The sequence below is a fragment of the Telopea speciosissima genome, chromosome 1 (genome assembly GCF_018873765.1).
Source record: "Telopea speciosissima isolate NSW1024214 ecotype Mountain lineage chromosome 1, Tspe_v1, whole genome shotgun sequence".
In the NCBI taxonomy this organism is placed as follows: Eukaryota; Viridiplantae; Streptophyta; class Magnoliopsida; order Proteales; family Proteaceae; genus Telopea; species Telopea speciosissima.
Window position 1 is genome coordinate 72,340,986 of NC_057916.1, and position 27,999 is coordinate 72,368,984.

Below are 27,999 nucleotides of genomic sequence, written 5' to 3' on the forward strand. Positions count from 1 at the left end.
CTTTGCGCCACAATGAACTCTTTCTTCATAGGGAAGTTTGAAGGCTCAACCTCTAAGTCAAAAGATCAAAAAGCACCAAAAGCATCAAGCCCATCTCCAACAAGGGTTTGCGCAAAACAAACGAAAAACAAACCGAAAGGGAAAGAAAATCTTATAGAAGACAAGCCCCAGATCAAAGAGGTGGAGGAAGAAGAACCTTCAACATCCTTACTTTCACAAGGCCATCGTCTCATTAACTCTGAACCTTTCTTCTCTCTTCCTTCTTTTCTCTTCCCTCTATGCCCACCAAGTAAAGTCTTATATCTTCACCTATGGAGGCTGTTCTCAAGAGAAATACCAACCCAAGACACCCTTTGACGCCAACCTCAAGTCTCTATTATCTTCCATTGTTAGCTCAGCTTCTCAATCTACTTTCAACAGCTTCGATACAGGAAACGGCACTTCCGCTCCGCCAGACGCTGCAGTCTATGGTCTTTACCAGTGTAGGGGAGACTTGAAGACAACAGAATGTTGGAAAAAACTCTGTTTGAAGAAGGAAACTTCAAACTGCTTTGAACGCGATCTCGCTATCTTAAAGGAGATATTTACCCCATACGACAAATTCACCTTCAGGAATCAACAAAGCAATAAATATAAAGCACAGAACTGCACTTAGAGATACCGAATTGTAAGAGGGAGAGACCATTCGTTTGAACACATGACTCTTATTTTATAGAAGTGGAGCACCTCTTCTCGAATAGACATATCTATTCATTCTGTATCCATTAGATCAATTGCCATATGATCTAACGGTCCAGATTAAACCAGAGATGAACCTGTTCACAACAGTCATATCCTATCGACGTGACCTTAGGATCTTCTAATCCGACGGATCTGATCATAAAAAAAAAAAAAACAACGTCCAGATCAGATCGCTTGCATCGCGATGCAAAGTGCTAAGTACGTGTGTACGCCACTAACGCCTCTACAGCCCACGCCGGGCTTGTGCGTGCGCGTGCGGCTACGCCGTCCTCGCATATACACTGTAGAATGTCTCCCTTTTCCGATTTAATTCAAGAGATAAAGAAGGTAATATAATAAATACCATTTATAACTTTTGTAGTTTTCCGATGTGGGACTAAAGCATTTTTCCCAAAATAACAAATTATTTATTTAATCTCTCTTTCATTACAATCTATCTAACACAGAATGTGCCGGTTGTACCCAAAACGCTGTAACCCAGATCACTCTGCTCTGTCCTTACTGCAGAGGTGCTAGTTTACAACTAGATGGTTGTTTTGTGAGGTATGAGAGCTTCGATTTCTTGGGGAAGCAAGACACGAACCTTACGCACAAGAAATGTAGTGGAAGTACAAGCAGTGATGTTGAGTTCTTTAAGCGTAGAGACGATGTTATTGCAGACTTGGAGACAGCAACTGGTTTCAGAGTTAGTAGTTTGGGGTTGGTGGAAGGTGTGGCTCAGTGTTTGGGTGATTTGAGTTCAGCAGATTGCTCTTCATGTCTCTCAGAAGCTGTTGCAAAGCTGAAGAATCTTTGTGGATCGGCAGCAGCTGCCGATGTTTACTTGGCAAAGTGTTATGCTAAGTATTGGGCTTCTGGGTACTACGATTCATCTTCAGGTGCAATTCGATCATTTCCCTTCTTCGCTTACCTCCTTTTTTCTTCTTTTTTTTTTTACCTCTTTTGGGTTTTTTAGTTATTCCCCCATCTATGAATCCTGGTGTGAATGAAACAACAAATCATCGTGCTGCAACAGGGTCGAGTCAGGTCAGGCCTTTTAAAACCCAATCCAAACTTGAGTTCCCTTAGCTGGACCCAGGCCTCGCCCGACCCTAACTCAAGACCAGAAATCCAATCCTGATCAGCCCTCAAGTCAAGTTTGGCCTGACCCTGACTCAGAGCCAGAAATTCTCAATCCTAATCCACCCTCAAAGCCAAGATATCTCAAACCAAGCCCTGTTTAGCGTCTAGGGCAGACTCGAGCCAATACGAAACTTACACCCCCTAAAAATCAACATACGTACACTTTGAGATCACTTTAGATGTTAAATAGAAACACTTGGCAACCAATGTAGCTTTTTAGGAGAGGACATACTCATAAATGGTGTCCTTTTCAAGATGCTCCTTCCTTAGTCATGATCACAGAATTTCTTTTAAATCCATGACAAAAATCCTCATCACTCGTAGTCATTCCAAAAGCAAGAAATAGGGAACCTACTTGAAAGGTTCCCCAAGAGTCAAATAGTGATTTAGTTCCTTTACCCATAATGCCAAGGCATTAGAGGGTGATGTATTAGTACATCCATATTATTTTACTAATTCATCTTAAATATATAAAAATGGGAAAAGTTTTCACACACGGTCAAAGCTTTCCCCATTTTAGATATATTTAAGATGAATTACTAAAATAATATGGGTGTAGTAGTACAGCACCCTCTAACACATTAGCATTATAATTTTTTTTTAAAATAGCCGGTAAGGGGATCTGGATCATCTCCAATGAGGCGCACGCCCAGTCACCACCTAGTAAGCATCTGACTTTTGGGCTGTACCGCACACATCTCAATGGTTGATTGGATATACATCTGAATATGTGTGGCACAGCCCCAGCTGTCGGATGCATCACTGGGTTCTCCAACTCATTGGCTGGCTTTTGTGAATTATTCTGAGAGGAATATTAATTCCATTGCTTCTAATTTGCTTTTGATGTTTGTGGGATTGTACGTAGATTCCTCCAGCGATGATGAAGTTGGTAAATCGGTGGCCATAATCGTGGGGGTATTGGCCGGTCTCGCCATTGTCGTCGTCCTTCTGTCCTTTTTAAGAAAGGCAATGGGTCTGTTCCCTTCCCGAGCTCTGCTCTTTTTGATTTTTTTTTTCCTCCCTTTTTAATTTCGATATTTATTTTTATAAATTGCTTCAGTTAATCAGTTTGGAAATAGTAACTAATCATCCTCCATGCCATTACATGTGTATGCAGAGTAATTAGAATACGGCGGGAAAAAAGATGGTGGAGCGACGAACTGAATGGAGGGTGGTGTGTGGAGACTGGAGAGTGACCCTACTAACTAACTTTAGGGTTCATGTGTCTCCTTATAAAGTTTCTCTTAATCTTGTTCTTAGTTCAATCTTAGTTCTAAAGCAAATCTCTTTATCTTCATTTTCTTTTGAAAGAACCGCAAGAAGCTCAAAGATAAAAGGAAATCTCTTTATCTCCTTTCATGCCCTTTGCTTTCCAAATCCATATAATTTTCTTATTCAGTTCATTCTAATCCTATTTATAAAAGGTCAATAATACCCATTACCCGGTGCTAGTTGGTCTGCCTATGTGGAATTCTGGGAGGGGTAAGTTGGACTCCATTCTAATCTTTGACATAACCCCGATCCTATTCTTAATTCTAATTCCATATATTTATATTGACGCATAAGACTCATATAAAAAAGTTGTAACCTTATTTTGATTATCCTTAGTTTTATTCCTAAAGGTTATTTAATGTAGAAATAAAAAATAAATTTAAAAAAGGAAAGCGAACATCACCTGGTCGCACAGCACACGCCATTCCTGTGCCCTGTGTCAGGGTGCAAAATGATCGCCGCACTTCCTGGAACCCTGAAAATGTTCATAGGTGTGGTGGTCATTTTGTTTGCCCCTGTGTCAGGATGCAGGACAGCGTGTTTGACAAGACCAGATGGCGTTCTTTTTCCTGATTAAAATAATTTAGAAGTGGCCTATTTCCTACTCCTAGGGTGGATGGTCAAGAAAATTGACTACTGTCTCATACTCTGAGTAGGGAAAACATTTTTCTGTCCCCTTGTGAAGTGTTGGAGAAATAATTAGATTTCCCTACTTGGTTGGTTATTCATTCATTGTAGATTTTGCAAACTCCTACAAATAGAGAGGAAACAGAAGTGTTCTAAATATGTAGTATGATAATACATTGGTTGTCTTTTAATATGCTCTTTTGTCTCCGAGGGTTGGGGGTTTATTTTCACAAACAATCAGTCCGAGTTGAGTTAGGCCGGATCAAGACAAAACGCTAATATATATGAAGTTTATTTTTTTAGCTGGCGAACAATTTCAGTAAAATTTATTTCCTTTACCGGCATCGGATTAAATCTGACTGATGTCGGTTGTCGTTTTTGCAATATTGAATTGATCTTTGAACATCGGATAGAATGCATTTTCAGTCAAAACATATCAAGAACCATACCAATGTATTTTGATCTCTACACGATGTGTAACAAGGTTTGGCCGAGGATCCAGATCCTCTACTACCGAGCTGTCCGGCAGAATCATGCTGCTCTGACATGGTGAGGCGCGCAATGATCGCCTTATCTTCACCCGGATAAGACGCTCGGACAGAGGTGAGGCGATCATTGCGCACCTTACAGTGTCTGAGCAGCTCGGCAGTAGAGGATCCAAATTGGGTCGATTGTGTGTGGTTCAATGAGCCGACGATTGTGTGATGTAAGTTGTCCAAATTACGTTACATGTCAATAACATGCACCTACTTTTCTTTGTCTTCGTTCTCTTAAAGACACATCTTTTGGACCATTTTGGATAGGTGTTTTTTAGTTTTATGAAACAAAAATTCATTAACTAAACATAGGAAGAAACATCACTGTCCACAGCATCAAAATAAACCTGATCTTCTACAAGATCGTCTAAGTCTTTAGGAGCGAAACCCTTCAAAAAGGTATGTATAGATGGGTCAGGTAAAAGTTTAAATAAAATTCCATTTAAACAAGATGTAAGATTGATAAACTTGGAGACTAGTTTCCAAGGCCATGGTGTGAGACTTGGTTTTGGGAGTAACTTGTCCACTACCGGGCAGTCGTGCCAAATTTCTACTAAGTGGATCCCCAAATCCTGAGCACACATTAGCCCATTTTCTATGTTTGTGACTGAGGCTTTCATTTCCTGCCCTGTGTCCAGAAAACCTGCAGTCATCAAAATAATTCTTCCATCTAACAAAAAACAATAACTCCATTTTAAAACCGGATCAATACGAAACAGGAAAAAATAACATAGGAAGCTTTTTATTGCAAAGAAAAGGAGTGTCATAAGTCTCAATAGAATTGTACATATCATCAGAAGTACTAATAGAATGGGGATCCAAGTTTAAATCAGACACCCATTTTGAAACATGAACAATAACTCAAATGGGATCCGGTTTCATTTTGGATAGGAGTTTTCAAATAATATCGATCTCCTCTATAAATAGAAGGCCGGCGTCCTTACACTTAAGACTATCATTCAAAGATCCATGTTTTTGTCCTTCTCTCACTCTCTCCTATCGTGTGTTACATCTAAGAAATATTTTATTAGTTTACATTCTGTTTTGTTTATTTCTTTTTTAAGTTTGCTTGAATCTGAACACAACTTTGTAAAACTCGAAAAAATGTACTAAGAGAGTGCACTACTACTTGCAAAAGAAAATGATTATTTTATCATGGAGATCAATTCGAAGGTATCCCAATTGTGTCATCGGGGCATCAATGGTCTTAAGGACAAAGTCAAACGAAGTTACTCAACCCACATGCACTATTGACAAAATAACATTTGTAGCACCATCAATTTCCTATGTAGAAGTCTCCTACCAAAACTTTGATAATTATAAGTTTTAATTCTCGATCTCTTACATATTATTATCATACTAGGTACTTCACCAATACATCAAAAGCTCCAGAGCTGATGGGACGCGTTAAATCAAACCATTTAATCTATCTAGCACTCATACACTAGAGTGGACCCTATTAGGCATATAATATATCATTATGGAAGAAGAAAAAAAACACTATCTGATCTCATGTTGTGCACCATCAAGTTTTCTTTTTTTTCTTTTTTTTTTTGTGGGTAAGAATCAATTAATTTCTCATTGAATACAAATGATTGACTTATTAGATTGTTACAACAATAATTATTAGGAGACTATAATAAAAGAATCAACAAAAAAAAATTCCAAGTTTTGAACAACATAATCAATAATTCACAACCATCCATAGTTTGCCCAGCTGCTAGCGTAGACTCATCAAAGCCCCGAAGTGTATCGCACGGCGGTACCGGGTAACCATGAATCGCCGTTAATAAATTGCCCTACGGTGAACTTTGTTGCTACAGATGCATTTGTTATAACATGATAACCACTCCACTTAACTCTCCCAGCCGTAGATGATCCAGGTCCCATGTTCTTATACTCTCCATAATACAACGTATTCAACGCAAAAGTATTATTCCATTCCAACCAACCAGCAGAATCTATCAATGAATCCATATATGTTTGGAGGTAAACGGTTCTAGAGTACTCCTTCCATGGTCGGCCCAAATATGTTAAAACCGAGTTCTGGACCTGCACCAAGTCCGCAGCAGCCATGACTCTAGAATCATGGATTGAGATCCCAGTGTTCTGGTTCGGGTCGGTTCTTCCCTGGGCCGTAATTGTATTGGATTGACCGTTCATGGGCTTTCTGGCGTAGATCATACAGTTTTGGAACACTACAGCTGCGTTACCAAAGATGAAATCCACTGTACCATAAATAAAACATTCTTTGAAGAATTGGCGTTGTGAGTGAGCATAGAGAGTGTCTTGATATCCCTCGAAAGCACAACGATAGAATACAGATTTATCGGCACCTGATCGGAGTGCAACTGCTTGACCATTCTGGGGTCCTGCCGTGTTCCGGAATGTGATTCCTTGCGCGATGAATCCATCACCCATCACAGCTGATAATCATAAAAATTTATAGGGAAAATTAGTTGTATTTTAATCACAATTCAAAAACATTACATCACAGATTAACGAACAAGAATAATTAACACGCTAAAATGATTTTTATTAATTGTTTATATGACTATTTAATTAATTTTGTACCAAATATCCAAAGTCAAAATTTGAAAATCCTAGACGTTACGTAAGTAGAGAAAACATATATGTTCGGTTCGAGTAGTACTCATGTAAGTACCCTGATCCTCTACGGCCTGCTGTCCGTAGCGGCCATAGCGGCTTACAAATGAGGCGTGGTGCAATGATCGCCTTATCCCCGTTCGGACAAGGTGTTGGGCAGGGGTAAGGCGGTCATTGCATCGTGCCTCATCAGGGTGCTGCTCTGGCCGTTACGGGCAGGCATGCCGTAGATGATCTGGATTGCTCATGTAAACGGACAAAACTTTGCTGCTACCCTGGTTGCAGGAATATTCCGGCCACTTGGGTTCACAACCAAAGAAATGGAATCAAAATGGGTATTTTGAAAAATACTATAACCTAAGAGGGTATTTGTGAACTTAGGAGAAGTGAATTATTCCATTTCTTTGGCTGTGAACCCAGGTAGCAGGAACATTCCTTCAACCTATAGTTGTTGGGGTTCAACCCAAAAGCAATAATCCTAGATGTGAATAATTGGAGTGGAAGTTTATATGTACTTCGGCATCCTCTCTTTAATGGCTAACTTTTAAGGTTGAGTTCTACCCTAATCCCAGCAAGTGTATATGTTTTTTTCAACAAGTGGTATTAAAGCTAGGGTGTATCACTACTTTTACAGATCTAGATCTCCTACGGCCCAGCTGCCCATAGTAGCTTGTGCGACATGATAGGGCCACACGCGCAATGAACGCCCAGTCTCTACGCCGCACAGGCTGCTACGGGCAGCTGGGCCGTAGACGATCTGTATTGCTACCTTTACTAGGGAGATTGTTAGGATTCCACGTGAATTCAATAATCCATAAGAATTTACACCCTCTGCTTAATGGATAGCTTTTAACAAAACAAAGGTTCATTGAGGTTGACTTACCAACTGTTGCAGATCTGAAAGTGGTAGAACCACCTCCGACGCTTCTATTGCCCGTGATAATTGTTTCTCGTAGAGTATCTCCAATGAGCATAATGTGCTTCAAGCTTTTTCCAATATCAAGGTTCTCTTCGTAAACACCCTTCTTCACATAAATCACAAACCTCGTACTTCCTCTTTTTATTTTCGATGCAGCATCAAGTGCAGCTTGGATGGTACGATAATTCCCTGACCCATCTTGTGCCACAGTAAGGTTAGCCTCTATGGTCTTAGACTTTACCTGCAAAAGCTTGCGGTGACCGGGGGAAACCCAAGTTGGAAACCCATTTTGAGAAGTCTGCTCCTGCTGGGGTTGTCCGACATTGTTGACTGCCAAGGAGTTGGAGATCAACTTGGAAGCGTCGTTGGACATGAGAGGCAGAACATAATCGGAGACATTAAGCTCCACGAAGCCAGCTCTGCAAGTGTCGAGGTTAGTGAGAGCTGTGCTCAACCAAGTTTGCTTATCGAAATCGGTGCAGTGGTTGTAAGGATCAATGGTGTAGTTGAGTAGGAGTACGGAGTCCTCGTAAAGCTCCAAACAATCAGCCCATGCAGCCTTCTCCATCTCGTTCCGACATTTTGATCCGAGCAAAGCGATTTGGGTTCTGGCAAGAAGGGTTTGCTCCATGGCGGCATGTATAATTGTTTTCATGAAATCAGGTTTGCCTTTAGGGGTGTTAGAGTGAAGGTCCTGACTCGTGCTCATGGAAGATTTGCAGGCTTCGGGGTATGGGGTTTTTGTGCACCACAAGTTGATGTCAGCAGGGGTGGGGGAAAGGGTAGCGCAGAAGGAGATGAATGCTAGGAATAAACTGGCTGTAAGTGTGTTCCTCATGGTCGCCATTAATGGACTTTCTAAGGTTTAAGGTTACTACTTGTTGCGAATTGGGAAAGTTGGAAAGAGACCTATATATATATATATACGATAGGGACCCGACGACAGGCTGGTGTATTTGTGGAGAATAAGACTTGAAGAAGAATAAGAAATGCAGAAAAAAAACGAAGAAGATGCTCGATAAGTGAGATAACCTGCCCGTGATTTTCTGTAGTTGCTATCTTGACAGAACTTTCGAAAATGTTTGCCTCCCTCAGATAAGTTACCTTTTAAAGTCCTAGAAGTTACCTATAAAAAAGAATAAAAGAGTCGTAGAAATGTTTCAGTTTCAGTTTCTGTTTCTGTTTCTGCTGTATTAGGTAGGACACAGGAGTACAGGACAGGACACAACGTAGTACAGTTGGAATTATATTGTGTGTTTATGTTTGACTTTTCAACTCTTAGTGACGGCGCTAAACGGTGAAACGCGTGGGCTCGTGGCTGTCGATGATTGATTTCATTTCCTTTATAGTTTATACGCTGGCGACGTTTACGTTTTAAAAATCTTCTTATGGAGAGAGATCTGAACCGTCCAACAATGAACTGACGAAGCGTAAAGGAAAGATAGAAAAGAGACGACCATTTGAAAATAGTTCATGAAATGAAATGAGAATCACCCATCACCAGTTCGAGACTCGCTTCATGCACGATAGTGATGAATTCATAATTAATTTGCACGATTTTTTTTTTCTTACGTTCTAATTAAGTTAATTATTTTTCTTAAAAGAATTTCAAGTTGCGGTTTGACTTATTAGTTTTCTTGTTATTGATGGTGATAATGATAAGATTATATGTGTTGATTGAAATATAGATAATGACTTCATGGGGTAACACTACACTTACCAAACCTAAAAAATACAAGAGAACCCAACCTACCACATGGTTCTACGTATGTGGATCTATGTGATTGTGTGATTTTGGACCATTTCATCTATTTATGTTGAACTAACCGTTATCACATGGACCGACCTTTGATTTTTGAATTACCATTTTGATGAAAAATTATCTTCTCCAGTTTCATGCGCGGTTCAATTCCCCAGTTCCTTTAATAGGGGGTGGTGGATCTTAGTCGGGCAGAGTGTTTGGGTAGGGGTAGAGTGATCATTCCAATTCTCTCCCTTGTTAGAGGAACTAGAGAATTGAGGAACTGGGCCGGGCAGAGAACTAAAGAGGATAAGTATACAGATCTCCATTTTGATTCATCGTGATGCGTTTGAAGGCATCATAAATAAATAGGTAAAACAATAGATATTTTTATTTATACATAAAATATTGGTTAATAAAAATTGGTCTCTAAGTCCTCCCTATCCTACATTTTGTATGACTGAAAGTTTCAATTGCTGAGGTACATAAAAGGGGGAGTAAGAGCGAGAAGCTCTAGACTGTGGATTGCCAACAACTATTGGAGATGGATTGAGATGGCACATAGAGGTCAATTATACAATGGTGTTTCCTTTGACTATTCTACTTTATGTTATTTTGTGATTCAAGATGTTCATAGGCAAATTTATAACAGTATGTTAATGAAGATTGGAATGGCTACAGCATTTATATGTACGTTGATGTGACCTATATTACCACGTCAGCATTAGGGGGTGAAAGTGGTTAAATAGTTTTTACAGCCATCAGATAACCATGGAAGGTAGTTGTCGAGGGAGGTATTTAAGAATCCCTAGGTCCCTGGTTTCAATAAGCAACACACACCTCACCATCAGAGAGTGGTCTGAGGGATTATGAAGAAACTAGAGGCACCTAGATTGGGGTCATCATGGCTGGAGAAAAATTCTGGAGTTGGAAAGCTTGGTAGAACTTCTCGATCCTAGTGGTGGTAAGTTCTACATTTAGTATCTCCATCTCCCTTGGGGCCACCAGGAGAGGAAACTCCCTAATGAACATGGGGGCCCCAATATCTTCCAATTCATGTGTATTGTGGGGTCGTGCACGAGTCTTGGGGGAATAAATTGGCCAAAGGCCAAACACTTTCGATTCCAAAAATACAAAAAAAAAAAATGTTCTACATTTAGTATCAAAGCAGGCTCTCCCACCTCTATCATATCCACGTAGGTGGCGGCAAACGCTACATTTGAAACCCAGTGGCGCCTTCGACCGTCCATGCATAGGCAACTAGCCGTGCATACATAGTCAATGGATTTACCTTTGGTTTGTAGATTTCTAAAATATTTTGTGGCTGCAGACCGTTGGACTGGCTACATTGGCCTCCCAACAGGCCGGCAACCACACGACCACTAGCATCTGATGGTTTTGTGATTGTAGGTTTCAGAAATTAAAAAAATAACATAGTGGCCTCGTTGGTGGCGGTAGACCATCGTCACCAACAAGGGAGGCTATTACAGTCAACTGGCATAATCGACATGAGCCATAATAGTGGCAAGTTTTTTGCATTTGCAGCTTAAAAACAAAAAACCGAGATGACTCACTGTTATTCAGACCACATCGATGAATATTAAAATAAATAATTTCAAAGACTTGAGGAGACTTGGCACCAGCTGGTTTTGGTTCGTCTCAGTAATGGAGTTATAAAGCCTCCACAATTTTCATTTTGATTCTTTCAAATTCGAGGTGGAATTTTCAAAAAAAATTTAAGAAAGAAACGACAATAACAAGTTGGGGCCGATGTTTTATAAGAATCATCGATTTTAGGGGACATTACTGTTGGCTGGAAAAAAATTTTGTTGCTACTGAGTAGAAGGAATATTCCTGATACCCCTGCTGGCAACAAAGAAAATGGAATAATTCACCTCCTTTTGGATTCATAAATACCCTCCTAAATTTTTAGTATTTTCAAAAGTACCTTTTAAGATTCTATTTCCTTGCCTGCCAGCTTCTACTACCCTAGTAGCAGCAAAATTTTCCTTGTTAGTCGCCAAAATGACCAGTAAAATTGCAACGTCGGGCCTGGAGCCATTTGCTTGGGGTAGCAGGACTCTTCCTGCATTTTGGTAGGAGTGAGGGAATATTCCCTCCCCCAATTCTCTACTCATTATAAAAAAAAACACATTCATGGCGTGTTAAAAGTTAAAACTGTGTTGTACAATTATTTTTAAACCCTGTTAAGAATTCAATGATGGGTCATTTACTGGGATTTAGGCCAATATTAATGTTTTGGGTCTTTAATTTATTAGTTTTGTAATAAATATATGGGATTTTATTATTGAGCCCATCCAATTTCGAAGCCCAATATGGTTGAGACCCATAAAGTGGATAATTTGGGTATGGTTCGATCTACTATCGAACCCATGAATGTGACCTGTTACTCAACCCAAGAGCGTGCTTACTAATCCACTTGCCTGACCCAACACGGATTCCTATCCGGAACCTGATATTTTACCATTTCAGGTTGACCTGGCTAAGGCTAATCCCTGACCTATGTTAACCGTTGACCTTTGATAGGTCCTTTTATGATTGGTTGAACAGATGGGAGGGCAGATTTTCATCCTCCGAACCATTTTTTGAGGATGACCCACACAAGAGGAAACTTAACATCTCTAAAGCCAAGGAGCTCCTGGAGTGGGAGCACGCTATCCCTCTCCGCAAGGGTCTCCCACTCATGGTCTTTGACTTTCGTCAACGAATCTTCAATGACAATAAGGATGACACCAACAATAACATATCCGCTTGATCATCTTCTCCACTATTATCACCATGGATGGGCTCCTCTAGGCAGCCATCAGGATGTGTGCGGCAAGCCCAACTATTGGATACTTCATTGGGTACTCATTGGGCGATGCCCTCCAAGGAGAGGAGCCGAATCATGAGCATCATCGACATCCCTTTCTCATAGCTTTTAAGACTCTCTCTCTCTCTCTCTCTCTCTCTCTCTCTCTCACCCCGCACACACGTGTGCACATGCTCACTCTCACAAGCCCTTATCTACCGATGTTTTCTGATTCATTTAGATTCGATAGTCAAAAAATAATATTCAAATTGTATCCATTTAGGGGAATTTGTATTCAAAAAATCAATTTCTGAAAACTATCATGGTATTTCAATTTCAAATCAGATATTATTTGATTCATTTAAGTTTGATTATTAAAAGTTGATTAAAAATAGTTTTATAGATAATATTTTATAATATCGAAATATCATTTTCAATTGACAGTATATTGCAAGTAATCAAGCAAGAAATTAAATGAAAAAAAAAAAAAGAGGATTAATGAAGACATAGTGTAATTTCAGATATGACACTTCAACATCAACCCAAGTGGGATAATGGATTCAGCCCTTCACCCTCTTGTCTTCTTGAGTTTTCATTTTCTCCATTTCTTCGTTAATCAATGTAAATAGTGAAACCACAACACCACTCTCCCTAGATTTAGGATTTAAAATATAACTTGAAGGTACAATCGTATCATTTCACATGTCTACTTAAAATTGTGCAGCTTTTACTAGTGACAAAAGGACAAGCCATTTTCAAATTATTTTGAAAACACTTTTTTACCATTACAAAAAATAAATTTTAGAAATATTACAAAGGGCAAACAAAAGAAGGTTACAATTTCTTGCTTCATTGTTTTGGTGCCAACAACATGTACCCTTGAGAAAAAAGTAACTAGTTTTTTGCAACTTTTTAAACATAGATGTATAATATTTTTTTTTTTGGGTAACAATAGATGTATAATAATACTTGACTTAATCCTTCTGTGACTTTTTATCTTACAATTTTTTTGACATAATTTTTATGGCTGTTAGAATTTGCAAATGAAATTGAACCCTAAATTATGTGTGGTCTAAATCTAAATTCACTAATATTGCCCATAGCTTATCACATTTATATGAATTTCTATTGGGATAAAAGCTCAGAAATCTCCCCCATCCCCCCCCCCCCCAAAAGAAGGGAAGAATAGGGGAAAATACATGGAGAGAGCTCCACAACAAAAACAATGCCCTACTCCTACAGCCGAATCAAACTGGAAGGGAAATCCAAAGAGAAAATAAGGACGGAGCAAGTCGAAAACAGCCAGACACTTGGGACTTACCCAAGAGAACCTACCTGATTGAGAAGACTACTCGAAGGACCACACCCCTAACCACTTCTACTTCTTTTTTAACACAAGAAAAGAAGAGCCTATGATTCATGGGTGCTAGATCTCTTTCTAGCACTCACGACCCTCGAATCCTCAAGGTAAAGCAAAACCCTAATTCCAACGAGAAAGAAAAGCAAAAAAAACTGATTTCATTTATAAACTTCAAGTTGTCTTATTTCGTTCAAAATGACCTTAATATAAGAAGGTCAAATTACAAAGGAAAAGGAAACTAAAATAAAACAAAAAAGGAAATAATATAGAAAAATTAAATAGGAAACTAATATTCCTATATCACGCACAAAATTTTGGAGGTTGTGTACACCCTTTAAATGTGTGAATTTAACTCTAAATCTTCTTCCAATGAATGAATTTATTAAACAACTTGTAGAACACTAGCTGCCATTTCTAAAAAGATATTATTGCTCCTGTAATTCCACCTTAGTAAAAAGTTATGACCCTTGGAAGTTGAGCTGACAAATTAGTACTTTTGACTTGATTGGGTGAATTTCTGTTGGTCCAATCGATCAAGGAATTCTTCAAAATCTTCTCTATATCACAATCCAAAACAAGCAGCCACTTGGGCATACTCCTAGTAACACTAGCCATCGAAGGAGGGCGAAAAGTTGACAGAACTAATTTGGCCTTCTTCCCACTTTGATTTTCGGGGTCAAGGTCTAGATCTAGGTTTGGGCTTGGCATGGGAGGGGGAACAAGATTGGGGGACATCCAACGCTTTACTAGGCCCCACATAATGGTTGGCTATTGGAGAGGAGTCACATCATCTTCAATGTGGTCATCATTTAGATTTTCTTTAACGTATTCATACCACTATTCCCCAACCAGTGAATCATAATTTGAGGAATACCTATCATCTTCACCATTACCAAAGGTTCTTGCTCCAGTACATTCATCTACGATTCTAACCGTCTGATTCCTTATCATTGTTTTGTGGATAACACCATCTAGCATCCTCTACTTAGCAGCCTCGGAATGATTTTTTACATGGCAAGCCACCTCAACAATGGCTTGGTTCCCCTGTATATGAGTCACTCTGTTGATTTGGCCATTAAACTTACTCGAAACCAAGTTTAATGCAAAGTAAGAAGTAAGAACAGTTCCAAATTTGATCATTTGGATGTGGTTTAGAGCAATATTGCATACTTTTTCTGGGTTTCAGTCTTCTGAGACGTATTTTCTATTGGCTCATCAGGGAAAATCCATATAGAGAAAACTTGAGCAATAAGACCTAAACAATATATACAAACATAGCCTAACACGTATAGAAAAGTCTCGCCATGCCACTTATTAATGTTGAGTCTGAACACTCCAAACACATAGTTGAGACTGATAAGTACTAATACCATTTTTTATGATTTTAACATTGTTGTTATTCATATATTCAAGTTAAATGAACCATATGTACCCTAAACCTGATCACTGCCTAAGGGAGGGAGGACCCTGATCTCCGAGAAGTAAACGAATCATTCAAGAACTACTTAGGTGGGAATTGGAAGAGATATTCCAGGACTGTATTTCTAAAGATAGACATTGATGGACTCATTGATCTTAAGGGTTGGACTGAATGGAGAGGCAATTTTTCCCTCAACACTTTTTACTATTGTGAGTACATGAATTCGGGCGTCGGAGTTTTTACTTGTAAAAGGGTCAAATGGCCTGGGTTTCAAATATTAAATTATCCCAGTAAGGCAAACCCTTTCACAGTTAGTAGGTTAAGATAAGGAGAATCATGGATACCAGTGAGCGGCATGCCCTTTGAACCTGGACTCTAATTGTTTTTTAATGGTTGGATGACACTTGGTGGCAACCATCGTCCAAGTGGATTATCTTAATGCCTCCAACTCCCTTTGATCTAGGCTTTTAGATTTACAAAGGTTGAGATCCATCATTCTCTTATCTACTATCACTCACTATTCACTGTTCAAGCCTTCAGGCTTTAGAGAGAAGAAATAACATGTCATCCACTTGGTTCATCACCTACCTTCTCCTCGTCGCCATAGCTACTATCTTTAACATAGGAGAAGAATAGATATGCATGGTTCCCATGGATTGTGATGGCATTTTGCAAGCTCAAAACTCGGCCACCAGGGCCTCTCAGAACCTAGAAGCCCTTTACAAGTTGGATATAAAGGACCATGAGGTGGGGTGTAGGGTTGTGGCTCTAAGTGATTGTATTAAGCTCTACGACGATATCGACGACCGACTTCAGGATTTCCTCTTTCCCCATGGTTATGAAGATGGACAGACATGGTTGAGTGGTGCCCTTATTAACCATAAGACTTGCTTGGATGCCCTTAACAATAGTGACTCATTTGTGCCACAAGCTGTTCATAACCTCAATAATGTGCTTATAAAGCTTTGCCTTCCTATGTGTTGCAAGCCCATAGTAAGAGTAAGTTGCTCCCATGATCTCTCTCTCACAATATTCAAACATTAGATCCATTTCTCTACAAAAAAAAAAAAAAAAAAAACTTTGGTTCAAAATTAAACGATTCAAGGAATCAGAGTTCGAGTCCAGATCCTCTCCAAGAACTTTTAACCATCAGAGTCAATCTCACAACATCTATAGGGTGTGGTCCCCACACCCCATGGATGGTGTGAGATCGACTTTGGTGGTTAACATTATTGGAGAGGAACTATTCTGGTCCACCTAAGCTATTAACATTCAACTAAAATCGTTACTTGAAGCCATGATTTGATTCTATAATTTACTTATTCCTTTATCTTAAGCATCCTAACATGATTCGTCGCTTCATCTTATAGAGTTGAGCAAATAAATGCAACCAATACCTCAAGCAGAGAGGAATAGTGGAATTCTGGTGTCATGGGATGCATCAAACTTGAGGGTGGATTTCGTGGTGGCCAAAGATGGATCCAGCTATTACCAAACCATTAACCAATTCATCGTTGCACTTGCTAAAATGGGTCCAAACAGGCCCAAAATAGTTATCATCTATGTGAAACAAAGGTCTACAGAGAGAATGCAGTGATCGAGAGACACTTGAAGAATGTGATGCTTGTAGGCAATGGCATCAACATAACAATCATCATTGGTAATTGAAATGTTCCTGGTGGCACCACCACTTTTGGTAACGATGAGTGTCTATACTGAGTTTGCTCGGTGGGTTAACTCGTCGAGCTAAATGTAAACTCTTATTTAAAACTCATCGTTATATCTTTCATAGGTATTTCTAGAGATGGCTTTTGGGCAAGGGACGTAACATTTGAGAACATGACATGGCCTCAAAAAGAGCAAGCAATGGCTGCAATGGTGGCCTCAGACCAGTCCATCTTCTATCATTTTAGCTTCAGATCTTACCAAGATACTCTCTATATGTACTCGCTAAGGCAGTTCTACTATGATTTCCACGTCTATGGGACAATAGACTTTATCTTTGATAACGTTGTTGCGATCTTACAAAACTATGATAACTTTGTGAGGAGATTCATGTTCTATCAATCGACATTGATTATTGCCTAAGGGAGGGAGGATCCAAATGACATCATAGGGATATCAATATATTAATCACTTGTGGCACTTGTTGTTGATCTCTGAGCAGTAAAAGAGTCGTTAAGAGCTACTTAGGTAGGCCATGGAAGAGATACTTTAGGACCATATTTATAAATATAAACAGTGATGGAATCATTGATCCTAAGGATTTGACTGAGTGGAGAGGCAATTTTTGCCCTTTACACCCTTTACTATTGTGAGTATATGAATTCGGGCGTCGGAGCTTCTACTAGCAAGAGGGTCAAATGGCCTAGGTTTCGTGTCTTAAATTATCCTATTGAGGCAAACCCTTTCACAGTTAGTAGGTTCATACAAGGAGAATCATAGATACCAGTGAGCGGCTTGTCCTTTGAATCCATACTCTAACTGTTTCATAATGGTTTTTAACACTTGGTGGCAACCATCGTCCAAGTGGTATATCTCAATGCCTCCAACTCACTTTGATCTAGGCTTTTTCGTCATTCTCTTGGCTACTATTACTCTTTGTTCATTGTTCAAGCCTTCAGGCATCAGAAAGAAGAAACAACATTTCATCCACTTGGGTCATCACCCACCTTCTCCTCGTCCCCATGGCTACTATCTTTAGCACAAGAGAAGAACACTATATGGTTCACATGGCTTGTAATGGTATTTTGAAAGCTCATAACTCGGCCACTAAGGCCTCTTAGAGCCTTGAAGCCTACACAAGTTAGATATAAAGGACCACGAGGCGTGGCTTTGAGTGATTGTATTAAGTTGTACGACGATACTGACGACCAACTTCAGTGTTTCCTCTTTCCCTATGGTTATGAAGTTGGATAGACTTGGCTGAGTGGTGCCCTTACTAGCCATAAGACTTGATTGGATGCCCTTAACGATAGTGGCTCATTTATGACACAAGTTGTTCACAACCTCAATAATCTGCTTATTAAGCTTTGTCTTCCTTTATGTTGCAAGCCCACAGTAAGGGTAAGTTGCTCCCATGGCCTCTCTCTCTCTTATAACATTCAAACAGTAGGTCCATTTTTTTATTAAAAAAAAAAACCTTTGGTTCAAAATTAAACGGTTCAAGGAATCGGGTTCGGGTCTAGATCCTCTCCATGGACTTTTAACCATTAGAGTCAATCTCACACATCTATAGGTTGTGGTCCCCACACCCCATGGATGGTGTCAGATCGACTCTAGTGATTAACGTTATTGGAAAAGAACTATTCTGGTCCACCCAAGATATTAACGTTCAACCAGAACCGTTACTCGAAGCCACGATTTCATTCTATAATTTCCTTATTCCTTTATCTTAAGCATCTTAACACGATTCGTTATTTCATCCTATAGAGTTGAGCAAACAAAACGCAATTGATACCTCAAGCAAAGACTAACAGTAGACTTCTAGTGTCATGGGACGCATCTAACCCGAGGTGCGGATTTTGTGGTGTTAGAGATGGATCCAACCATTACCTAACCATTTACTAAGTTGTGACTGCACTTCCCAAAATGGGTCTAAATAGGCCCCAAAGAGTGATCATCTATGTGAAAGCAGGGGTCTACAAAGAGAACATAATGATTGAGAGACACTTGAAGAATGTGATGCTTGTAGACCATGACATTGACAGAATGATCATCACCGGTAACCGAAATGTTCTTGGTGGGGCCATCACTTACAATTTGGCCACTTTTGGTAATGATGAGTGTCTATATTTAGTTAGCTAAGAGGGTTGACTAGTCGAGCTAAATGTAAACAATTATTTAAAACTCTTCGCTGTATCTTTCACATGTGTTTCTAAAGATAGCTTATGGGCAAAGGTTATAACATTTGAGACCACGGCAGAGCTTGAGAAAGAGGTAGCAGTGGCTGCAACAATGGCCTTAGACCTCTACATCTTCTATCGTTGTAGCTTTCAGAGCTTATCAGGATACTCTCTATATGCATTCGCTAAGGCAGTTCTACCATGATTGTCATGCCTATCGGACAATAAACTTCATCTTTGGTAACGATGATGCGGTCTTACAAAACTGTGATATCTTTATGAGGAGACCAATGTCCGATCAATCAAACATGATTACCACCCAAGGGAAGGAGGACCCAAATCACACCACAGGGATATACTCAATACACCTATAACATGTGGCACCTGCTGCTAATCTCAAAGCTAAAAAAGAGTCGTTCAGGAGCTACTAAGGTAGGTGATGGAAGAGATACTCCATAACCTTATTTCTAAAGACAAATATCAATGGACTCATTGATCCTAAGGGTTGGGCTGAGTAGAGAGTCAATTTCACCCTTGATACCTTTTACTATTGTGAGTACATGAATTCGGGTGTCGGAGCTTCTACTAGTAAGTGGGTTAAATGGCCCAGATTTCATGTCTTAAATTATCCTAGTGAGGCAAACCCTTTCATAGTTAGTAGGTTTATACAAAGAGAACCATGGATACCAGTGAGCGGCGTGCCCTTTGAACCTGGACCCTAACTGTTTCATAATGGCTGGACGATACATGGTGACAACAATCGTCCAAGTGGTTTATGTCAATGCTTCTAACTCACTTTGATCTAGGCTTTTAGCTTTAAAAAAGTTGAGATCCGTCATTCCCTTGTCAACTATCACTTACTGTTCATTGTTCAAGCCTTCAGGCATCAGAGAGAAGAAATAACATGTCATCACCTACCTTCTCCTTATCGCCATAGGTACTATCTTTATCACAGGAGAAAAATAGTATATGGTTCCCATGGCTTGTGATTGTGTTTTACAAGTTCAGAACTCGGACACCAAGGCCTCTCAGAGCCTAGAAGTCCTACACGAGTTGGATATAAAGGATCACGAGGTGGGGTGTAGGGGTATGGCTTTGAGTGATTGTGTTAAGCTTTGTGATGATACCAACAACCGACTTCAAAGCGTGCTCTTTCCTCGTGGTTATGAAGATGGACACACTTGGCTGAGTGGTACCTTTTCCAACCATATTACTTTCTTGGATACCCTTAATGATAGTGGCACATTTGTGCCACTAGTTGTTCACAACCTCACTAATATGCTTAGTGGAGCTTTATTTTCTAATGTGTTGCAAGCTTACAGTAAAGGTAAGTTGCTCCCATGCCTTCTGTCTCTCTCACCATTCAATCATTAGGTCCATATTTCTACAAATAAAAAATAAAAAATTTATGTTCAAAATTAAATGGTTTAGGGAATCATGGTCTAGGTCTAGATCCTCTCCAATGACGTTTAACCACCAAAGTCGGTCTCACACCATCCATGGGGTGTGGTCCCTACACTCCATGGATGGTTTGAGATCGACTCTAGTGGTTAATGTCATTGCAGAGGAACTATTCTGGTCCACCCAAGCTATTAATGTTCAACCATAACCGTTATTTGAAGCCACGATTTCATTCGATAATTTCCTTATTCCCTATTCTTAAGCATCTTAACACGATTCATCACTTCATCCTATGGAGTTGAGCACACAGAATGCAACTAGTACCTCAAGTAAAGACGAACAGTGGACTTATGGTGTCATGGGATGCATCTAACTCGAGGGCGGATTTCATGGTTTCTAGAGATGGATCCAACCATTACCAAACCATTAACTAAGTCGTGGGTGCACTTGCCAAAATTGGTCCAAATAGGCCCTAGAGAGTGATAATCTATGTGAAAGCAATGGTCTACAGAGATAACATAGTGATCGAGAGACAATTGAAGAATGTGATGCTTGTGAGCAATGGCATCGACATAATGATCATCACCAGTAATCGGAATGTTCCTAGTGGCACCATCACTTACAGTTTGACCACTTTTGGTAACATTGAGTGTCTATACTGAGTTAGCTCAGCGGGTTAACTCGTCAAACTAAATGTAAACACTTATTTAAAATTCCTCATTATTCCTTTCACAGGTGTTTCTGGAGATGGCATATGGTCGAGGGACGTAACATTTGAGAACACGACATGGCTTGAGAAAGAGCAAGCAATGGTTGCAACAGTGGCCTCAGACCTCTCCATATTCTATCGTTGTAGCTTCAGAGCTTTACCAGAATACTCTTTACGTGTACTCGTTAAGACAGTTCTATCGTGATTGCCATGTCTATGGTTCAATAGACTTTATCTTTGGCAACGCTATTATGGTGTTACAAAACTATGATATCTTCGTGAGGAGACCCATGTCCGATCAATCATACATGATTACCGCCCATGGGAGGGAGGACCCAAATGACACCACAAGGATATCAATACACTAATCACATGTGCCACTTGTTGCTGATCTTCGAGTAGTAAAAGAGTCGTTTAGGATCTACTTAGGTAGGCCATGGAAGAGATACTTCAAGACCGTATTTTGAAAGATAGACATTGATGGACTCATTTATCCCAAGGGTTGGACTGAGTGGAGAGGCAATTTTGCCATTGACCCCCTTAATTATTGTGAGTACATGAATTCGGGCGTCAGAGCTTCTACTGTAAGAGGGTTGAATGGCTTAGGTTTCACGTCTTAAATTATCTTAGTGAGGCCAACCCTTTCACAGTTAGTAGGTTCATACAAGGAGAATCATGGATTCCAATGAGCGGCGTGGCCTTTGAACCCCGACTCTAATTGTTTCGTAATGGCTAGATGACATAATGTGGCAACCATTGTCCAAGTGATCTATCTCAATGCCTCCAATTCACTTTGATATAGACTTTTAGCTTTAAAATGGTTGAGATCCGTCATTCTCTTGTCTACTATCACTCACTATTCAGGCCTTTAGGCTTTAGAGAGAAGAAACAACATGTCATCCACTTGGGTCATCACCTACCTTCTCCTCATTGCTCTCACTATAGTCTTTAGCACAAATGCACAATAGAAGAACAGTAAATGGTTCTCATGACTTGTGATGGCATTTTGTAAGCTTGGAACTCGGCCGCCAAGCCCTCTCAGAGCCTAGAAACCCTACACAAGTTGGATATAAAGGACCACCAGGTAGGGCATAGGGGTGTGGCTTTGAATGACTGTGTTAAGCTCTGCGATGATACCGATGATTGATTCTATCATTTTCTCTTTCCCCATGGTAATGAATATGGACAGACTTGGCTTAACGGTGCCCTTACAAGCCATAGGACTTACTTGGTTGCCCTTAATGATAGTGGCTCATTTGTGCCACAAACTGTTCACAACCTCACTAATCTTTTTAGTGAAGCTTTGCCTTCCTACGTGTTGCAATCCCACAGTAAGGGTAAGTTGCTCCCATGGCCTCGCTCTCACATCATTCAATCATTTGGTCCATTTTTCTGCCAAAAAAAAATGTTTGAAATTAAACGGTTTAGGAAATAAGGGTCGAGTCCAGATCCTCTCCATTGACATTTAACCACCAAATCGAGTCGATCTCACACAATCCATGAGGTGTGGTCCGTTCACCCTAGAGGTGATCCCTATACCCCATGGATGGTGTGAAATCGACTCTGGAATCAGATGTCGAATTGGCGATTTAAATCGCAATAGTCCGAGCTCGATCATGATTCATCACGATTCAAATTTGTCAATCCAGGAAAGGTTTCTACAATTTAGGTCGATACCAGTCATTCAACCAATTCCGCTTTCTTAAACCTTGTCTCCTACGCCACACTAATCATAGAAAGGGAAAAACTATTTCATCAATAGGGTCGGCCATATGGTCAGAGAGGAGATGGAGTGTTAGTGTGAGACTTTCATGGTCAAAATGTGAAATTACATGGGAAAACAAACCCACACTGCTTGTGTGGGGTTTCCTATGTAGCCACCTTTGGTTATAAGGAGTGACACCGGATAGTCGGATACCGTGGTATTAAAGAGACAAAATATCATCATAGAAAGTAATGCGCAATTATGACACTAACATGAGATTAATGTAACCCTAAAACCTCAATTATCCAAAATATCCTACGAAGGTTAAACAAAAGGTTTTGCCCCATCATTTCGATAAGATAAAACTATTAACCTAATTATTCAACGATAGCTCAATGTAACCGGTGCTTGGTTAAGTTAAATATGATTTGTTTTTTTGGAATGGAAGTATTCCTCTTGGATTAAAATCCTCTGCAGTGCACCGATCTTGCGGTGCACTACAGTACGGCCTTGCGAACTCAACATGTGGATGATGCGGCATCCAATGGTGCCCAACTCGACAAGGAAAAAATAAAAAATGAAGTGCAATCGAGCTTGCACCGTTGGATGTCGCATCACCCACGTGTCGAGCTGACAAGGCCGCACCGTAATGCACTGTAGAGGATTTTTTTCCATTCCCCTTATTAGTAATAAAAGGAGAGGGTTTTTTTTTTTAATTTTTTTTAAATGGAGTATTACTCTTATTAGTGAAGGAAAAAGAAAGCTCCCTGGTCGCGTGCAGCCTGCACCCAAACACCACCACCCCTACAATGATCGCCCTGATCCCTGCAAAATGAAAAATCTCCCCTTGTTGATTCACGTTGGTGTAGGGGCCACACGACAAGTCAACATTTTCTTCACTATTAGTTTTTTTTTTTTTTTTTTGGTAAAATTCGCTATTAGTTATTAGTAATTAATGGGGAGAGATCTACATTCTGCCCAGCTGTATTAATATCTCTTGTATTTGGTTTTCGTGCATGGTATCAGATCGGGTATCAATTACCAACAAAGTTAATATGATTCTGATACATCCAATATTCACCGGGCCAATCAGCAGCCGCCACGTGTCACAGGGCGACCTGCTCCAGAACCAAGGGGAACGAACCAGGGTCCCAGCACCCAGGCGTGGCCACCACTCGGGCGCGGCCTCACGTAGGCGCGGCCACACCCAGGAGGCCTCTCACCCAGGCGCGGCCCCACCCACGCGGCCACACCCAGCGCGACCTCACCTGTGCGCGGCCTCACCAAGGCGTGGCCATACCAGCGCGGCCTCTCGCCCGAGCGTGGCCCGCACCCAGCACAAGATCGTAGGCACGACATGAGGTGGGGGCTACTCACCTATGACCCGATCGTATCGCTACAAACTCATGTCACCACCAGGACTCTAGGCCACCGCTTAAAAGTCACGTCACCCAGAAGGATTCAAGCACCAATGACGTTATCACCACACGCGGTATCTATCCACCAAGGATCTTGATACCACTAGGATACTCCCTCCCGCGGGAGATGGTCAATCAGGATAGAGCCCGTTACCCAGGGCCTCTATCCACTCAACGCACAATCGCCATCAAGCGGGACTCTCCACCCCGCCATACACTACTATAAAAGGCAAGGTACACAACCCCATCAGGGGACATCTAAACTCATATTGAATAATCACTATTCATCTGTTTGCGCCAGGAGATCTAACTTTGGCATTGGAGAGCCCTAGGCCAAAACCACACCGGTTCTCTCTGTTGATCCCTTGGTCCACTTGTAGGTGACGGCACTCGCAGGACCGCCCGACGATTTCTTGATGCAACAGATTGGCGCCGTCTGTGGGAACGACGCTAGCCATTATAGCTACTAGCTCGCTTCCATATTCATTCAATGGCACGAAGGAAGACTACCACCACCAACAACGGAGCAAGGAATGGATCACCACCCCCAGAGTGCTCTCACCCTAGAGCCAACGACCAGGACCATGTCCCTACGGAGGAAGAGATCCCCCTTAATGACCGGTTCGTGGTCGACGAGCCCAACAATGATGAGGCAGACGATGTGGTGGTGGAGGTGATACGACCCCAATGCTCCAGCCATTATGGGTCGGATCAACGACCTGCAACGCAGATCCTCGATGAATAATGACTCTTTCGAGAATACTTGACGCAGCGTGCGACGTCTCACTGTCAAAGGACTTCACCATCGCAAGGGTGGAGTCCGTACCTTGACAAGAGCCGAACCCTAGGAGATCATCTCCCGAGGGCATGAGATCGAGAGAGACTTGCGCACGGGCAACCCCACTCCGCACAGGGGAGCCTTCCCAACATCCCAGGAGAACAAGAGACCTCTCGCCATGGTCGAACGTGGGAGGATGCCAACACCCGGGCGAGGGTGTCTAGCCCGCAGAGATCGGTCCAGAGGTGCTGTGTTCGACGGACGACTTGAAGAAGGTCACATACCACGATGAAGCCGGACCTACAGAGAAGAAAGCCCCTCACCTTCACGACGGGGTTCATCACGGCGTGACCATTCACCATCCCGCCAACACTCAAGGTGGAGGGGACATCCAGAGAGAGGCGTGAACGGGTCGCAGCGAACGTCCGGCCAGGCATGAGGGATGACACGGGACGAGGAGCTTGATCAAAGACTCGCGACCTGGATGAAAAGCTGGAAGGGTTGAAGAAGCGGACCAAAGCGAGACACATTCCATACCTGGACAACACCCATTCTCGCGAGAGATCATGTCGGCCACACTACCTTCCAGTTTCGACTACCCACCTTTGAACTCTACAGTGGTACCACTAACCCTAATGACCACATCAACTACTTTAATGGCATAATGATGATGTATGGTGGGTCGGACGTGGTCTCTGTCGGGCATTCCCTGCATCCCTCAAGGGAGCAGCCACATCATGGTTCTCCAGTCTACGGCCAGAGATCTATATGCTCGTTCGCAGAGCTATGCGAATAGTTTAGCACCCGTTTCCAAAGCGGTGTCAAGCGAAGAAGACCACCGTCAATCTCAACGTGGTGCGGATCCCTGGGAATCTCTCAAGGAATACGTTACCGGGTTCACCAAGGAGTCCCCTGGAGGTTTGAGACTTGGATGACCGACACTGACATGCAGCCCTAGCGGGAGGTATTAGGGACCTGGACTTGATCAAGGACCTTGCACGTCATGAGACCAGGACTATGAAAGAGCTCCTGGAGCGGTGCAACGAGTTTGCAAATATGGCTGAGGTACTACAAGCTAGGACAAAAATAATCGAGGCCAAGCCACAGGACAACAAGAGGTCAGCACCTGATGACCGCAAAGAGGGTAAGACGTCGAGGATAGAGCGTCGAAAAGAGAAGAGCAACCGCCCATCTAGGAGGACAGACCGCGCCTGAGAGAGAAGTGAGAGGGCAAGCACCCCCGAGTTCACACCATCGAACACCACCAGGTCCCAGATACTCATGCAGATCTAGGACCGTGACCTACTCCATTGGCCACGACCCATGCTAGAAGGACCAGAGAAGCGAAACCCTAATAAATATTGTCTCTTCCACAAAGAGAATGGGCACGACACAGAGGAGTGCTATCAATTGAAGAGAGAGATAGAACAACTGGTAAGAGCAGGAAGCTTGAACAAGTATGTGAAGGGGAGACGTGACAACCGCTCGGCCAAGGAGATAGAGGTCACGACGGAGACAGAGTGGAACCGAGAGACGAGAAGAAAGAAGAACAGATCGAGAGAGAGACCGCCCGGAAGAGCGGAGAGATGCAACGAGAACCTAGTGGCACCAAAGGACCTCCTATCCTCACCATACTTGGAGGACCAGGGTAAGAGTCCACCAGAAAAGCTAAAGCTCATGCCCGGTTCGTGGGAGTGGCAGAGAAGCCAAGCAAGATAGCTAGGGACCGAGGCGGTGATCTCCTTCTCGGATGAAGACCTGGAAGGACTAAACTTCCCGCATGAAGATGCCCTGGTAGTGCGGTGGAGGTAGCCAACCGACACTGTACACGGTACTAACTGAGACTGGGCGTCGTTGACGTACTCTCCTTGGACGCCTATCGGCGGTTTGGGTTCGGGACGACCGGTTCAAACCGAGCCCACTTATCTCCATGGATTCTCAGTGCCACCGCCTCCATCGAGGTACCATAGAGCTACCGTCACCTTGGGTACACCCTCAACAAGTAACCATCATGGTGAATTTCATGGTAGTCAAATCCGTGGTATCCTTCAACGGCCTCTTAGGGCGACCATCACTGACTTGACCTTTAGAGGAGTCATATCACCACTTCACTGAAGATGAAGTTCCCCACCGAGAATGGGGTAGGCGAAGTCCGAGGAGATCAGAAGAAAGCAAGGGAGTGCTACGCCACCTTCATGAAAAAGAACAATGGTAACACCCGTGGAATGGCACTCTACCTAGAGAGCATGGTCAATGACTAGAGAGATGAACTGACAGAGAGAAGGGGAAGGCCGTGGAAGACCTCATCCCATGGCCCCTTAGCCGGGATGACCCCTCCAAGGTCGTTCAGGTCGGCTCGCTGCTAAGCAAGGAACATAAAGAAGGGCTTGGACACCTCCTCCAAGCGAACATGGATGTCTTCGCATGGTCGACCTCCGACATGCCGGGAATACCACGTTCCATAGCGGAACACCGACTATATGTCGACCCAAAGCCCGTTCAACAAAAGCGGCGTAACTTCGCCCTCGACCGACAAGCAACAATTAAGGAGGAGGTCGAGAAGTTAAGCCGATCAGGGTTCATCAAAAAGGAGAAGTTCCCAACCTGGCTCGCCAACGTGGTCATGGTACCAAAGCCAAGTGGGAAGTGGAGGATGTGTGTCAACTATACCGACCTGAACAAGGCATGCCTAAAAGATGAGTACCCACTGCCCAGGATCGACCTACTGATCGACGCCACCGCCGACCATAAGATGCTGAGTTTCATGGATGCCTACTCCGGATACAACCAGATCCTCGTGTATGAGGATGATGAGTCTTACACCGCATTCTGGATGGACAAAGAGAACTCTGCTACAACGTCATGCCGTTCGGGTTAAAGAATGCGGGGGCCACCTATCGGAGGATGGTCAACAAGATGTTCGAGGAGCGATCGGGCGCAACATGGAGGTATATGTGGATGACATGCTCGTGAAAAGCATCCACGC

The 27,999-nt window shown here is 42.0% G+C and overlaps 3 protein-coding genes and 1 pseudogene across 3 annotated transcripts in view; 3 read left to right on the plus strand and 1 right to left on the minus strand.

Moving 5' to 3' along the window:
* The first annotated feature begins 12 nt into the window (after positions 1-12).
* On the plus strand, positions 13-27,929 carry LOC122654132 (plasmodesmata-located protein 8-like). Its single transcript, XM_043848111.1, has 7 exons — positions 13-105; positions 158-501; positions 1,183-1,619; positions 2,729-2,836; positions 9,022-9,034; positions 10,294-10,302; positions 27,917-27,929. Exons 1-6 carry the CDS (start codon positions 13-15, stop codon positions 10,298-10,300), a joined length of 1,002 nt encoding a protein of 333 aa, XP_043704046.1. The 3' UTR covers positions 10,301-10,302; positions 27,917-27,929.
* Positions 6,032-8,688, minus strand: LOC122660357 (pectinesterase 2-like). The gene is made up of 2 exons (XM_043855630.1): positions 7,789-8,688; positions 6,032-6,724 (listed from the first exon to the last, which is right to left on the minus strand). Exons 1-2 carry the CDS (start codon positions 8,669-8,671, stop codon positions 6,033-6,035), a joined length of 1,575 nt encoding a protein of 524 aa, XP_043711565.1. The 5' UTR covers positions 8,672-8,688; the 3' UTR covers position 6,032.
* On the plus strand, positions 19,981-21,830 carry LOC122654142 (annotated as a pseudogene).
* The window catches only part of LOC122654152 (methionine aminopeptidase 1A-like), a 44,781-nt gene continuing 42,532 nt past the window's right edge, over positions 25,751-27,999 (plus strand). Inside the window, exon 1 of the mRNA XM_043848133.1 lies at positions 25,751-25,931. Within this exon, the coding sequence (XP_043704068.1) occupies positions 25,751-25,931 (181 nt within the window). The remainder of the gene's footprint in view (positions 25,932-27,999) is intronic.